General features: G+C 34.5%; 1 protein-coding gene across 5 annotated transcripts in view; it reads right to left on the bottom strand.

The window, feature by feature from the left end:
- Positions 1-819: 819 nt before the first annotated feature.
- The window catches only part of LOC128996854 (retinoblastoma-like protein 1), a 31006-nt gene continuing 14873 nt past the window's right edge, over positions 820-16952 (bottom strand). For 2 of the 5 annotated variants that reach the window (XM_054422360.1, XM_054422364.1), the window contains 14 exons: positions 15949-16043; positions 15321-15490; positions 14507-14702; positions 12754-12957; positions 11823-11895; positions 11035-11145; positions 9462-9632; positions 8824-8963; positions 8631-8696; positions 8407-8520; positions 7577-7724; positions 7066-7202; positions 3748-3927; positions 822-3151 (listed from right to left, as the gene is read on the bottom strand). In XM_054422360.1, coding sequence (XP_054278335.1) covers positions 2975-3151; positions 3748-3927; positions 7066-7202; positions 7577-7724; positions 8407-8520; positions 8631-8696; positions 8824-8963; positions 9462-9632; positions 11035-11145; positions 11823-11895; positions 12754-12957; positions 14507-14702; positions 15321-15490; positions 15949-16043 — 1982 coding nt within the window. In that variant the 3' untranslated portion in view covers positions 822-2974. Of the gene's footprint in view, positions 3152-3747; positions 3928-7065; positions 7203-7576; positions 7725-8406; positions 8521-8630; positions 8697-8823; positions 8964-9461; positions 9633-11034; positions 11146-11822; positions 11896-12753; positions 12958-14506; positions 14703-15320; positions 15491-15948; positions 16044-16952 lie in introns of all 5 variants that reach the window. The other 3 variants (XM_054422362.1, XM_054422363.1, XM_054422361.1) reach the window with 3 other exon arrangements.

Here is a 16952-nt window from a genome sequence, read left to right as displayed (position 1 = left end):
GGGGGAGAAAGTAAAAATTAATGTGTGTCCAGGGGGGCCTTTGTGTGTGCCATGAAACTTCAAGAAGTTGCTGTACGTGTTTGTGTGAAATACAAACTCCATAGGTTTCCATTTTATGAGGTTGTTAATTTCTATCATTAACCATATAAGAAGTAAATTTGTTACATTTTTTCTGAAATCAAAACATTTGATTTTTAAAGCTTTAATAACCACAGCTTCTTGTTTACTTTCAACTAGCAATATGATTTACTATCCAATGCCGTCTGAATCCATAATTTATGTAAAACTGAACATAATTTATATCTATAATAATACCTGAAGCCATTTTTTGTGAACACTTTTTGTGAACCAATTTCAACGTTTAAGGTGTCATATGTTTTACAAAATATCATCTAATGAACACAAATACTTCATAGAAATTAAATTTTCATTATACTGAAGTAAAATCAAAAGCAAATTAATGTAAACAGAAATGATCTAAAAGTTTAATTAGTCACTAGGGCATATAGTGACTCTTTTCGACCCTTCGAATGACTATGAGGGAAGGTTGAAGTGACACTCTTTGCCCCTTGGAGATATTTTTATTAAACTTGGTATAATCTTTAAGTCTACAACTATAAACATTCTCCAAAAAAATCTTTGATCAGGCTCATCAAATTTCAAAATGGCGGCTATTAAAATTTTTTAAAGTCAAATTCCATGAAAACCAGGAATTAAAACAAAACTTTGAAACACAATATGTAAAGTCATTTTTATTACAAATTGAACGACAATTTATTTGCGAAAATCAGATAATAAATTAAAAAGAAAGTTATGCAACTTTTATAATGTTTTTGTCACTAGTTTCTATGGAATTTAACTTTGTGATTTTAAAATGACTGCCATTTTGATAATTACAATTAATAATAAAAGTTACACAACATTTTTATTTATTCTTCAATTTTCGCAAATAAAGTGTCATTCAATTTGTTATAAAAAGGACTTGAAAATAATGTTTTGCAAAATGTTGTTTTAATAACTGGTTTTCATGGAATTTGACTTTAAGCATGTTAAATGTCGGCAATTTTGTTTTTTTACCCACAGCGTTCAAACACACCATTTTCAAGAGTGCCACCATCGAAATTGTATTTCTCAAAGGTCAAACAAAGAGATTAAGACTACTCCCACACCTGCCTCATCAAGAAGCACACGGGTACGTACATTTGACAGTGGACTAATAACAGGAATGAGTTTTTATGAGGAGTTTAAGGGGGTAAAATTATATTATTGCGAATTTCCCATATAGGGAATAAGCTATTACCGTAGGTCTCATGATAAGACTTGGACCCGGGACCGATTTACTTTTTCATTTTGATGTCCCTAGAAGCCAAAAACACCATCCGTTCAAATTCATATATGTATATATATGTGTGTGTGTCCGTTAGCACGATAACTCGAGCAAAAATGATCCGATTTCGATGAAATTTGGTACAATCGTGTAAGCCTACGTATATTCGAACGAGTTCGCGAACCAGCATGATCGGTCCGACCCATGGGGTGTTCTTATAGAACACTAAACATTTGTTATGGCCCAAAAATGACTAATTAGAAAATTTGTAAAGAAAATAAATTTTACTTTAAGATGTACAACATATAAATATTTACAATATATAATATCTAAATTTTGTTGAAGACATAATGGGCGACTGGACCTGTAGGATTTAATTTACAGGATTACCTCACTCACAATAATAGTTTTTTTATAATACATCATTTATGTGCCTCACAAGGAAACCAAATTGGCCATGATCCTAACACAATTAATTAATTACTAGTTGAAAGATATTATGAACATAATTGAAATAATACAATATTGGTCTAAAGTGTAAAGCCTACAAAATATAATATGTGAACACCTTACACCAAGAATATTTCAATAGTATTTATAATTATTTAGAACAAAATAGAAATCACCTCCTAAATGACAAAGAAAATTATCTAATAAATATGTTTAACAAAGTAAACAACAACACAACAAAAACATTTCCAAGAATAAATAGAACACCTTATCAGATAAAGTGATTTTACAGTCTTCTAAATTACTAGATATATGTAACGTAAAGTTATCTTTATTGCAGTAAACAATCCAGCACAAAATCGTGCTTAAGATATAAATCGGGCTCACTGGTCAAGGCGGCTCCATACATGTGCCAGTCGCCAAGCACGAAATATTTGTCATTCGGCAATCTAATTATCTTGCTATATACCGATTAACGAGTAGAAGTCTACAAACATGTGTTGTTTTCCGAGCAACACAATTTCTGGAATACACATATCCACACTACTCGCGATTTGGCGAGTCGCTGCTCGGTGCTTGGCAAATGGGACATTTCTGGAGCCGCCTTAAAAATAATATTGGACCTACAAAAAAACCACAAAAAACCTAAAACGATGAACTTAGATTACATCTGTTCCAAGGTTAAAAGAACAAATGAACTTAGTTTGAGCTGTTGGCAGAGTGTGCCACTGTAAAATAACGTTCTTTCTTTTGTACATTGAATTTTTAGAGTTACAAAACTGAGAAGGCAACTTGTTTTAACCCATTGACTATCACTTTGTGAAAAAAAATATATTTGTTTAAAAATAACACACTCTACGAGAAACTCACTTAACTACCTTAAAAATTGTTTAGAAAACTGGCAACACCTTGTCTGTATAGATAGAATGTTTCCTTTTTTTCAAAGTCATGAGATCATTTTTTGCTACAATTAAATTCAAAGCGTAAAAGCAGCAGAAATACAACTTAGACACATTGCAATTTGGCTGGTGATAAGGAAGAGTTAACAGAATTTATTAGCGCTTGTTAAAAATAATCTGAACTCGATTAAATCAGTGATTTATACTTCCTTGCACTCTTAACAAAAGTGACCTAAGTCGCTGATTGGACAGAATCTTAGAAAGTAACAAGTGTTTACTTCCTTGTGATGAATGCGATTCAAGCACTGTCTTGTCCCTTGGCCATTCTTCGGTCGACAAGCAGGTCTTGTAGCTTGTTGGTAAAAAGGTTTGGTTGTTTCACCGGTGCTGCAGCTTCGTCGTCTGTTGCGTCGTCTGTCAACAGCCGTTTGCCGACCCGCCGCACACCCAACATGCAGTTGATGGCTCGCAGATCCTGTTGGTAAAAAAAATGTTTACCCAATCACATTCTTTTATTTATTTGTTAACGTAGTAAAAACTATTAAGGGCCAAAGGATTCAATGGGGTTTCTTTTAACTCGGTAGTAGTATAGACTATTAAAAAGATGGTGAAGTAGACATCCCATCAATTGCTAGACAGGACCAATAGGTAGCATCTATTTTTATCCAAGAAGAACATGGTTGAATGCACCGCTCAATGAGAGTGTTAAGTGTTGTAGTCTAAAATTCTACATTAAATCAGCAATTTATATCAGCACACTTGTCGGTGGGTTAATTAAACTAAATCCATTTTGATTAAAAAGCTGGCGACAACTGTAACCCACCATGGAATGTCTAGTTCTGGCAATAGCCAAAGATAGTAGTTTAAACTGTTTCCATCCATCTTGAAGTTTTGCGTATCTCTCTGTAAGCAATTTATTTTATGAGTTAACTATGCTGTAAAAAAAAATTCTCACAGTTAAGGTTTTTTAAATGCACCCACCAGTTTAATGGCAATTAGACCATATAACTTTGGAAGAGACAAGCTGAAAACTGGCCCACAAATCTATTCCCTCCATTCACTAAGACTTACCTTGGCCGGGCTGCGGCTGAAGCAGTAGCTGAGTGGTCGTGTGGGAGAGGGAGGAAACACGTTGGGCTCAGACGAGATGAGAGGTCGGATAAACACTGCATGATTGTCAGACACCCTGCGTCTGGGAGACATCGGCACACCGCGCGACACCGGCAGCGGTGACAGCGTCAGGTTACCGTTCTACCACACAGATCGAATTATTAGTCAGAAATCTAAAATCCTTAGCCCTGTTTCATTACAATGAAAAAAAGGCTTTGTAACCCTAATTATATTGGAAGGTATAAAAAATTGTAATGTCACAATATTATGATTTCAATTTAAATGGTTTAACTTTAAATTGGAACGTTCCTGTTCCTGTGCTACTTGGGAGGGCTGCCAGAACATTTATCTGAACGGGTAGAAAACAATGCCCTCTGCTTGTATGCAGATGACATAAGTATGGTATATTATGTCCAACACATAAATTATTAATTCTTTTGACCCAAACTCCTTGAGCGATACATATTTGCGATTTTCAAATATACAGTATCCTTAAAACTATTACATATATCTTAACTAAATCTTATAACGAAGATATGTTTTACGATTTTAAATTGCAATAAAAGCTGTTTGCCGAATAAATAACCATAAACAGACATTTTGTTTCAAAATTGGGTAAATTTATAACTTAATTTACAAAAAAGCCTAGTCATTTTATTTATTACTGCTTTTTTTATCAAACGACACTAAGTTCTTAAAGATCGAACAATAAATAGCCAATCACGATTTTTTTTCTATTGCATGAAAAGAATATTGAACTTCTTGAAATAAAAATGAAAGATTCGCTCAAAATAATTGGAGATTATTTAAATGAAAAAAACCTTTTACTTAATAAAAACAAAACAACCTTCATCAAATTTGAGTGTAAAAAGTCTGGCGAAAAGATATTTGAAAATTTTGCATGTGAAACCAAATTTTTAGGTCTAACCTTGGACAGTACACTAAAGTGGACCTCACATGTCGATAAAATATGTAATAAAATTAGCTCCGGTATTTTTATTTTAAGACGACTATTTCCCCTTTGCAGTAAAGAAATTTTGCGTGTGGTTTATTATTCAAATATACACTCCCATATTGCTTATGGCATTGAAATTTATGGTGGAACAAATAAATTTAACTTAAATGAAATTTTACATTTACAAAAAGAGGCCATAAGGTGCATCCTTAATTTAAATGAAAATGAATCATGTAAAAATTGTTTCAAAGAATTAGAATTCTTTACAGTTTACAGCCTCTACATATATAAGACTATATTATATGTTAAAAGCCGGGAGTCACAACTGCAAAGACAGCAGGATGTACATACTTACAATACTAGGCACAAACAAAATTTTATAATTAAAAAGCATAAAAAAGAAAAATTTAAAGAAAGTCCTGATTATATTGGGGTTAATTTTTTTCATTCTCTCCCTTGTAGCATAAGAAATGAGGAAAACAGAAATAAGTTCAAAAAAAAGCTTAAGAATTTTCTAATTAATGGAGAGTTTTATAATTTTGAAGAATTTACTGCACTATGTTCAAATATGTAAATAAACATGTAAATATGTAAAAAAAAAAAAAATAATAAAATAAAATGGATCAGGAAAATGGTTTTGGTATTAGTTATAGTTTAAGATTAAGACGCATTCATGTACACATTGTTGTATGTCTGAATAAAGATTTATTTGACTTGAAAAAAAAAAAAAAAAAAAAAAAAAAAAAAACTTGATTGCTCAAGACTTTATAGCTAACTTATTTTATTAGCAAATTTCCTATATAGGGAATATAATCGAATTTTCCATACAGGGAATAAGTTATTACCGCAGGTCTCATGGCAAGACCTAGACCCGGGACTGATTCACTTTTTCGTTTTGAGGTTCCCAGAGCTTAAAAAAAGAAATGATTTTGTATATTGAAGCGTTATATGTCCAACAGTTACGGAGAAAATAAAAAAAAAATTTTATTTTTAAAATTCCCATGTTATTCTTACGGTAGTTTGCTTGTTCGTAGATATATTTAAACCAAATTTGGGAATTTTGTTTATTTAAAACTAAGCTCAATATCTTCCCTGTAGCAGCAAATCTAGGTACTTAATGAAATAATGTTAATTAAAAACGAAATAAATCTGACAATTTTTAGGGAACATTTGAGTAGAAATTAGTGATGGGCGGATCCAAGAAAATGTCGGTACCGGATCCGTATCTTGAAAAATTCGGATCCGGATCTTCGGATACACACTGTCATAAGGGCGGGATAAAAAAAACATAATTAACAGAATGCCAATTTAAATCATACTTTTATTATTTTTTATCACAAAGCATCGGGTGAGATTTAAATACTAACGGGATATCAAAAGACAAACACTGAGTCATGGCCTTTCCATATAAGTTATTTGCATAAAAAGACAAACACTGAGTCATTGCCTTGCCGTATAAGTTATTTGCAACAAGAGACAAACACTGGAACATGGCCTTGCCATATAAGTTATTTGCATCAAGAGACAAACACTGAGTCATTACCTTGCCATATAAGTTATTTGCATCAAAAGACAAACACTGAGACATGGCCTTGCCATACAAGTTATTTGCATCTAGATACAAACATCGAGACATGGCCTTGCCATATAAGTTGTTTGCATCAAGAGACAAACACTCGGGGAAAAAACGGTCTTGTACATGGATACAGACAGCTTTGTGTTAGTAAAAAAATCGGGAAAAAATCGGGGTTGTACAGTGATACAGATAGCTTTGTGTTAGTAAAAAATCGGGGTTGTACAGTGATACAGACTGCTTTGTGTTGGTAAAAAAATCGGGGTTGTACAGTGATACAGACAGCTTTGTGTTTAGTAAACAAATCGGGGTTGTACAGTGATACAGACTGCTTTGTGTTGGTAAAAAAATCGGGGTTGTACAGTGATACAGGCAGCTTTGTGTTAGGAAAAAAATCGGGAAAAAATCGGATCCATCAAAACCAGATCCAGCCCAAGATCCGGAATTTTTTGGATCCGATCCGGTGCCGGTTCTAGCTCGGATCCGGTGGATCCGGTAGTCCGATATCCGGATCCGACCATCACTAGTAGACATCCAGCCAGGTAAATGGAAATCCGCTTAGTCTGCAGGTTTGCTGGGAGGAGGGTACTTTTCATAATTCATTTTATGTTATTTTTGGTACATTTACTTGCATTTTAAGACTATGACCAGACTAATTCCATTTAAAATGTCGCCTTTGAAGTAAATAGAATTAAGTTACTTAGAGTTTTGACTCCGTTAATTCTTAAATTTATCAATAGATTACACCAACCTGATTGTTCCCGTTGGTGAATTTCCTCACAAAGTTTTGCAGTTTCAGCACGTAAACTGAGTTGTAGAACTTTATAATGTCACATCTGTTTTCCGACTCATTTAACACTTCCACAGAAGCGCTTGCTGGCTCTTGTCCTTTGGCAAACACAAAAACGTGTTTATTTTTAACAAGAGCTATTTACAATGTACAAGACAATACTGGAAGACCACCATATTAAACTATGTATACATGACACTTGATAATCCAATTTGGTGCTTCGATGTTGCACTAAATGAGTCATTGGTCAAAGTTTGAACACTTCTGAAATTTGATTGGTGTTTTGTATTCAACAAACATGGGTTTTGTTAAATAATGAAAATAAATAAATAAAAATCAAAGTAGTCAAAAAGTACACAGGCATCATTATAAAAATTATTTAACCATCCCTCGCGCCAACTGTTGACCCAACTCAAAAATATTGAGAACCTGCAAACCCTTAGTAGGTCACTTATTTGCGGAGTTCACTCACCATTGTCAGAGCAGTTGTTGTTGTTGGTCCGTTGTCCAGTCCGTGGTCTGTTATACAACAGGACACTGCGGTAGACATGACTGCCAGCCTGGGGTTGTAGTCTGTAGCATTTCATGACCTCCGTAAATGGCTTGTCCAGCCCCTCAATCTGAACAATGTCACACATAGGAACAAATTGTTACTCAGTATGGTGGGTTTTCTTAGCCTTGCATTTTCACATCCACAAAGGACTCAGGACTGTGTGTGTGTGGTACGTGAGCAGTAAAAAAATAAACCATAATGATAAATATTAGAGGTGACACAGTGAGGGAATTGCTGCAGTTTGTCACCAAATGAGCCACTTACTCACTCCAATCTAGGTTTTGGAGCCTACAATCATTGACTATTGGATACAGAAGTTGCTACAATTAAAATGAACATCTTCTAATTAAATTGTGATACTTAATCTAATTTTTTATTGATTATTTTGGATATTCTAATAATTATTTTTTTACTGGTTTATTATACTTAGAATAATCATTTTACTTCATTGTCCTAAGGTTTTAGGGTTTATTGTTCATAATATAAGTAGGAAGGAGTTTTAAGCATTTAATGTTTGGTGCCCTGATGACATTGTATCTTTTGTCATAAGTTTGTGTATTAGGAATGTAATTTAAATGGTTTTAATAAATCTACCTATATACTACATTCTTGATGTTTCTCTTTCTTCTATAATAGTGCAGTAACCAGAGATCAAGATCACATGATAAGATTTTGTAATCAAAATATTTTTTATAAATCCAGAGATAACATCAATTTCTGTTGAAAAAAGTAGTATTTGATTTGATTACCTTGCATATGACGTAGACTGCACACATCAGTATCTGGTCTAGGTGTCGATCCAACATGAGGTCTGTGTGATCAATGATAGAGTGTTCAAAACACGTCCAAATCTTGCGTCGAACCTACAACCACACACACACAGTTAGAGTAACATTAGATGTAAATAGCTACATCCAGCTCAAAACCAATTTGCAATCAAATGTGAAAGCTAGTTTAGAATGAAATGTGTTACCTCAGTCTCTTTGAGATCCAGATGAGTGCATAACTCTTGCATTCTCACTGCTGCTAAGTGATAGAACTGAAACAAAAATATGCTTTTAAGCATCATGTGGGTAAGGATTAAAAATGTAGTATAAGATGTATAAACCAGTTAAAAGTGTCTCATAAAATTAATCCCAAATTTAAATCTACCAACCAAATCTTACCTTCCTAAAAAATAGCCCTAGAGAACCAGTGCGACGGGGTCGATTAGGTTTGGTTTGCCGTTCCTTGAGCATAGCTGGGTTGATGATGACACTACTTCCTGTCTGTGGCTTTTTAGTCTCCGCCTCTTCCCCTGCGGCCACTAAAATAGAAAACAATGTTAGACAAGTTTTTAGCAGTTCATCCAAAAGTTGATAACAATTAATATAATTTTGTGCATAGTTTTTTCCCAACCATTCTTCTAGTATACAGACAAGTTTTTTTTCAGAACAACTTCAAACTTCAGTTTTTGATGGAGACATTTAATTTTGTTCTCGCTGAAGTGACATTTGGAGAGGGTGTCTGTGTGGATGTGTGTACATTTAGGAGCTTCACAACTCGTTTATCATGAGTACGTACCTGAGGGACAAAACATTACTAAAGAGTACAACTTAGTTAGAAGTTCTAAGCCACATGCGCGATGCAGTGCGTCACTATTTAGTTTATCTCTAAAACCAGCCAACAACAGCTTGTCCGTGTGACTTCACATCACCACACAGATCAGTACCAGTAGTCTATAGTGACATGTTTAAGGTACTATAGAAAGTAGATGACAACTTTCCTAAATGATTACACAAATATGCAAACGCCAGACATTCACCTGGAGGTTTAGGAGCCGCTGCTAGGATTGACTGTCCCGGCATGACTGTACAAACTCCTCTAGAGTTGTCTATGAACAGTTTCTTCTTGGCGATGGCGGAGGTGGCAGTGACGGGGGAGTGGAACCTCTCTGAGGCGGAGGGTGCCGGGGACTGGGGCACACCTGGAACTGCTGAAACATTTCATAAACATTCCAATATTTGATTCCAACATTTTAAAAGTTCTCAATGTCTTTTGTAAATAGGACTCTTGTTCTGTAAGCTTGAATTGTTAACTTTTGGAACTGAAGTAGACATCCCATTTGGATCAGCTGTAGCCAATTTTTACTATGCATTATCTATATATCTTACTAATATTATAAATGTGAAAGTTTGTGTGTTTGTTTGTTTGTTTGAAGTTCAATCACGTATAAACCACTGGACGGATTGGGCTGAAATTTGGCATGATGATAGCTTACATTCCCGATTAACATATAGGCATATTCTTATCTCAAAAATCCTTTCGGGCTCCGCCTCAGTGGCTCTGTAATTCCCCATGTTAATCTTATGAGTATTCATATTTAAAGGGAATTGAAGAATTTAGTCAGCTGTTTCAACTAAAAAATTTGGTTCTATGATATGGAAAAGCATTAAAAAGTTATAAGATTTACCAACAGGGTGCAGCACTATTTTTTTTCCATTTATGAAAACAGCTAATTTGAACTAAGCAGCAACAAAAAACTGTGATTCGCAATGAGAACTGTCAAAGTATGATTATTTACAGTTAAGTTAATGTTTTTCATTTCATGAATAATTTGTGATATTTTGCAAATAGTTGATCATTTGTTTTTCTCTATTTCTCTATTGTTTAGGTGAAGTGGTAGAACATTATGGCTATGGTAGATGTGTAATACTATAGAATACTGTAAATTTTAAAAAACAAATTTCATCAAACTGTGTCCTTATTGCAAACGCAAAGCTTGAGTATAACTGCAATAATCATTTTATACTTATATTCCAACCCCGTACGAAGGACGGGTACTCTGCTAGTCTTCTATATATTAATAGGCAAGCATGTTTCTTTCAAACCTTTTTCCTCAGCTTGTGTGCATCGCAAGGAAATTTTACGCATACTGTTAGAAATACATTTGCCCGTAGATATGCAGAATCCCTTTATAAATCAAATTAGGCTAAAAAATAAGCAAAAAAAAATGAATTTAAAATTTAAAAAAAACATGGGCCTTATGGGTTGCCATGCTGGTGACGAAATAACAATAAAATATAAACAGAAAACCAAAACAAATTCCAACCACATGTTTTATTTACAGCGTGAGGTGAAAATAGAGAAGTTAACACAATACTTTTTGGTCGAGTTTTCGACCACGAGGCACTACACTAGTATGTATTACAAGCAACTATACCCGTGATTTGCAAGTTCAGGGTAGGCCTAACCCAAAACAGATATTCACATTCATATTTAATATGATATATCTACCCAGGTTGCAAAAGTAAAAGGGTAGGAATCTAGACTTGTTTTTATGTCTTAAGCAAAGTGCTATTCGCAATATATCAAAGCATTGTGCTCAGACAGGTTACCTGGTAAAACCAGACGACGGATTGCTGGATTGTTGAGTAACGTCGCTGAAGAGTTATCCTCTGTCAACTGACCAGGCAACATAACATCTTCACAACATGGCACTGGCAAACCTGTGATACACATGTAATTAGGTTGTGTTACTACCTGATTGGACTTTCGCCCAAATATTTCCTTTAGCATATGAGATTTATTCCCTATTTAAATAACATTGGGTTTAAAAAATCCTTAGGTTTGTAGGCTACTTAGGTAAAAAAATAAATAAACAATAGGCTAAACTATCACAAACACGTTTACTCCTGCTGCTGGTAAAAATTAACGATCAGCCTTATAAAGGACTTGCAGATAGTTTATTGGCAATCTAGGTCTGAGACTTTAAACTTCTTAATGAATCATTAAATAAAAATTTTTGGTTTAAACTTAAGACAAGAGTTTGAGGTAGATGTAAACAGTTAAAAACAAAAAATTGTGCTGTAAAATTAAAACTAATTGTGAAAAGGAATAATATTTGTAAAAATGTCAAAGCTAATTACGAGTAATATAATTTTGTATTTTAAAAAGAGAAAAATAATTGTACGAATTTAAAGCTGTTTATAGTATGTGAGGGCTCGTGTGAAGGTAGTTAAAAATATTTAAGCTAATTGTAAAAAGTTTAAGCTTAAAGTAGAAAGTGAGAGCTAAATAAAAGGGTCACAAAGATTTTCAATTAAGATAACTGAACTGACGGAAATAATGATAAATAATGAAGTAGGCTAATTATTGATACTGGTACACATTTTTAAAAAATTACCAGAGTCATCGATGGCATCCCACAAAGGACTCTCCCTCTTCCAAACAAGAGATTCCAGTATCTGCTCCTCTATCTAGAAATAAACATTACATCAGATAAAAGAGTGAATCTACCAATTGAGACACATTAACAACTTATAAAAAATTTGGTTCTTTGGTTTAGATTATTTTCTGTACATCCAACCTTGTCACAGCCAGTTTGGACTTTTGACAATTTTCACTTCCATATTTATTTTTATTTAATATTAGTTTAAGTTCAAGTCAAGTTCATAATACTTTATTTTCATTGTGGTTAGTGGCCCAGGATCACTTATTGAAATAAATGGTTTACATTACCTGTCCATCAGTGATGCTATTGTCGTCTTAGGCGACCGGTTTCGGGAACAAAATCCCATCATCAGGCTGTTAAAAATGTCATTTCACTCAATTGAGGTTGTCGGTAAACACGCACATAAAACATGAAACACGAAAACACGGATGGGCATTGTACAAATATTAGTAACTGGCCAGTAGAGGACACTACGAAGCAGCATGGGTAGATGCGTGGTCATGTTTTATGTGCATGTTTTTTGTGTTTACCGACGACCTCAATTTGAGTGAAATGAAATTATTAACCACCGGATGATGGCATTTTAATCCCGAAACCGGTCGCCTAAGACTACAATAGGACAGGTAATATAAACCATTTAATAATATTTTATGTTATTTAGGCCTACTTAACCTCTTTAACATAAATTTTTTATTAGTTTTTGTTTTAAAAATTTGTATTTTCTAAAAATACATTGCTCTTGACTACAATTATTTATTACACATTATTGTTAGGTTTCAAATATCATTTTTATGATTTGATTCATACAGCCAAATTGTTTTTCATCCTGGGGCTCGGTGGGATATGAAGAGTTCTAATATGCGAAACTGAAATGTTTGCTCACTAGGTTGAGATGTTTGACCATGTCTCTGCTGAGCTGCTCCTCCGCGCGTACTGTCACCTCTATCACCTTGTAGAAGTGGTAAGGCTCCACACCCAGAGCCTGTAGTACCCAGGGGAAGGTACGCTGAGAGTTGTACGAGTAGATGACTATCTCTAGACAACAGGCAAACAGTGTCTGGTGGAACACCTCGTGACACAACAGGTTCTGCAACCAACAACGTTAGATTGTAACAGTATACTAGTACCCAGGGGAAGGTAGGCTGAGATGACTATCTCCAGACAACAGGCAAACAGTGTCTGGAGGAACACCTCGTGACACAACAGGTTCTGCAACAACAACGTTAGATTGTAACAGTATACAGTAACGTTAGTAGTACAGTAGTTTGGTTAGTCTATAGGCCTTCAAATATTTTTATTTTTACTCAATGGATGTCCGGATAGCTGATATTAAGAAGACAATTGTGCTCTACTGCAGGCAAATTCTAATTTACGCTACATTTGTGAATAAATACTGTAGACATTTACTGGAAGCAAAATAATACACGACAAAAGATTAAAATCATAAATTTAGTTTGGTCACTTCTATATTTTCTTACAGGTCAAAAAAAATATCAAACCAATTTTGCAAAAAAAGCGTGTACAATAAAAAAATATTAAACTTAATTTTTGGTGATCAGACCTACCTATAAGAAAAGTATTTGTTTACTTTGTAGTAGTGATGGGCGGATCCAAAAAAATGTCGGTATCGGATCCGGATCTTGAAAAATTCGGATCTGGATCTTCGGATCCGGATCCAGATACACACTCACACAGATCACAGATACAAGGACGGGTTAAAAAAACGTAATTAACAGAATGCCAATTTAAATCATACTGTTCAAAATTAAATTGGTAATTTTTAAAGGTTAATAATATATCTTATATATAGAGTAATCTCCACTCTCCAGTTGAGCCCATAATCCCTCTAATTTTTTAGAGACACTAAAACATTTCAAAATCATCAAATGAAACTTTTTGCTAAGTTTGCTCGACCACCAAAAGGGTATCTGTGTATATTTTACTATAGTTCGATCTTGAGTATGCTATATCGTGGTTTTTGCATGCAGCATCCAATTTATTTATGCCTGGATCACCTCTTGTTAATCTCTTCCTTAAATTCGTTCCAGGTCCACAGTACTGATAGCCGGGTATGTGAAGTTCTACAGGTAAAATAACCTTTTGCTACAGTTACCTAACAATTTACATGTTCTCTCACTGATTTGAGAAAGCAAAGTGGACAGCTTTGTGTTGGTAAAAAAGTCGGGACAAAATTGGTCTTGTACATGGATACACACAGCTTTGTGTTAGTAAAAGAATCGGGGGGGAAATCGGTCTTGTACATGGATACAGACAGCTTTGTGTTGGTAAAAAAGTCGGGAAACATCTGAAAAAATCGGATCCATCAAAACGGAATTTTTGGATCCGATCGGGTGCCGGATCTAGCTCGGATCCGGTAGTCCGATATCCAGATCCGACCATCATTGTAGAAAAAAGTAAGAATTTACCTCTAATAGGCCTAGACCTTTTTTAGAACCACAGATATCAACATAATACTACTGACTTATTAACCTGAAGTGGCCATCCCGTCTATAAGGATGAGTTGTAAACAGTTTTTTTTATAAACTTCTTTTTGATCTAAAACAAGCAACAACTTTGCTACCAGAATAGAACGTTGACTTCACACTAATATACATACATTCGAAGGTCATACTTACGTTGCAATCAAAGTTAGGCTTTTTCATTTCGTCCTTAAGTATATTTTCCAGCAACTTATAATACAGTGTTTCGGCCAGTTGTAGCCGTTGTTGGGCAAAGTCTATGTGTGTCTGAGCGGACTGAGTGTATTGAGATATGAACTTCTGTCCGTGAGACTTGATCCTGTCTACAATCTGAGGGTCGTCACTGCAACTGCTGCGAAACATTTACATTTGCTTAGACAGTCAAATCAAAATAAGCTCCATTAAAAATTGCAAGAATTACAAATATTATACAGATTGCCACATAAATCAAATACCAAACTCTGGGAACAGGTCTGTAGGCCAAATATAAATAAATACGTAAGTTATAAATCAAATGTATCCATTATTCCCTTGATATCAAGATATCTGCCATCTTATATATTTTTTAATATATCTCAAAAACCATTAAATATATCCTTAAGTAACTTGGTATAGTGTAATTGAGGTAGCAATGAAATAAATGTGTAAAATATCTATTAAAAATACTCTTTGGTTTTAAAAAGAGAACATTAAAATTTGTCTAACTAGAATTACCATATTATGTAAACAAGTATAGAACACTTTAATTTAGCAACTAAAATGTCCTGTAAAACCATATCTTCCAAAAGGTTTTCTGAATAAAGAGTTCAGAAATGTCAGACAATGGCCATAGATTATTATCATTGCTCAAAGCTAGCAATACATCCTCATTTTAAAATACTTGTTAACTGTCCTATAGTTTATGATGTTTCAACGAAATATGTAAAGTATATTTAATAACTAATTTTAAGAGCCTGAATGTGTAGGTTACCTAATCAGTTGTTGCAGGTAGGGTGAAGGTGCTGGACTGCGGCCACTCAGTAGATTCTGTAGTCTTTGTACACTTTGTGTTGCTGTCGACACGGGTGTTAGACTGCCAGGGTCCTTGGCCTTTAGATACCTTCGTCCTGTCAATGGGGTGGCTGGAGTCAGCTGCGAGACCTGTTACAAAACCATCATGTTACTGTAGGCCGTTTGTTTTAGATCAAATGTGTAGATTTCTCTTACCTTGACACTGAACTAATTACCGCAGGTTGGATTAACCGATTATGTACGTGTTTCTAGAGACTTCTGTTTCCATCCTTATCGCAGTAAGAAACAACTAAGTATCCATACAGGGGAGTTTTCACTCATTTAATATCAATGATACATGTATGGTCCCACTTCAGCAGTATTTTGTTCAGTATTCAGAGTTGCTTTATAATGAAGCGTAATCTAAAGCACAATTTCCAACCAGTTTATCCAGCACCTGGAATATACATGAAAATACTGAACATTTACACAATTCCTTTTTGGTTAGGGGCAGCTACCATGAAAGTCAAGTAATGCCACTGAAAACACAATCAGCAGATTAGCTGATGCTAAAAATTCTTAAAAACACGTTTAAAGTTGGTACTTACACTACTCGAATGCCTAATTTCCGATTGTTCAGAAGTGTCTGTATCGCTTTCCAATATTTTTGTTGGAGTTCCCATTTTGTTACTTGTATCTTCTGCTGTAATGAAAAAATAGATAATGATTGTATTTGTATATAACATAATACTAATTTGTTGTTATCTAACATCAAATCATTTCCTCTGGAAATTTGGTTTAAATGGCTGACCGTCCGACCTTTTTAAAATAATCATGGTCATCAATTATCTGGATTTGAGAGAGCTTCAGTATCTGTGACAAACAATCTTTAGATTAACAATCTATATAATTAATACGCTACATGAAACTTTGTCGGTTGAACTCCTCCGCCATTTCTTAACTGATTTTGTCCATTGACGTCTCATTGGAAAGAGCGTGTCGCGTAGATTTGCAAACTGGCCTTACATTTTTGTAAAAGTCCCTTGGCCTCTGCCCCATGGCTTTGAAAGTTCCCATGTTATCCTTATGAAGAACATTATTGTTTACATTTTGATCAGCTGTATAATTTAATTGCTGTTATTTATTTTTCAATTCAATGAAACTGATTGAGTACATTTATTTACATTTATTTATTATGGTATTTGAGTTTGTGTAAACATAATCCCAAAGACGGATCGTGTTAGTATGGTTGTATCTTAAATTTGTGTATTTATCGTTGTTTACTGTCGCTATGACGGATCGTGTTAGCATGATTGTAACAAAAATTTGTGCATTTATCGTTGTTGTGTGTAGCTATAATTAGTTTATTTGTTGTTTTAGCAAATTTCCCTATAGGGAAGTAGCTATTAACGTAGGTGGCATGGTAAGACTTAGGCCCGGGACTGATTTACTTTTTTCTTTTTTTTTTCTTTTAACCCTCCGAGTGTCACGCGTCATAAAAATGACGCACAACACACTTTGTGTAGGGTCACGCGTCACTTTTATGACGCACAAACATCGTTTACGGCGAAGGCTCTATGACTGACTGAATCGGATTGAACTGGATCGAGTT

The sequence above is a fragment of the Macrosteles quadrilineatus genome, unplaced genomic scaffold, assembly GCF_028750875.1.
Source record: "Macrosteles quadrilineatus isolate MER2022 unplaced genomic scaffold, UCM_ALF_1.0 Scaffold_6__1_contigs__length_79288215, whole genome shotgun sequence".
Lineage (NCBI taxonomy): Eukaryota > Metazoa > Arthropoda > Insecta > Hemiptera > Cicadellidae > Macrosteles > Macrosteles quadrilineatus.
Note: the sequence above shows the minus strand (reverse complement) of the source record. Positions and strands in the feature narration are given on the sequence as shown.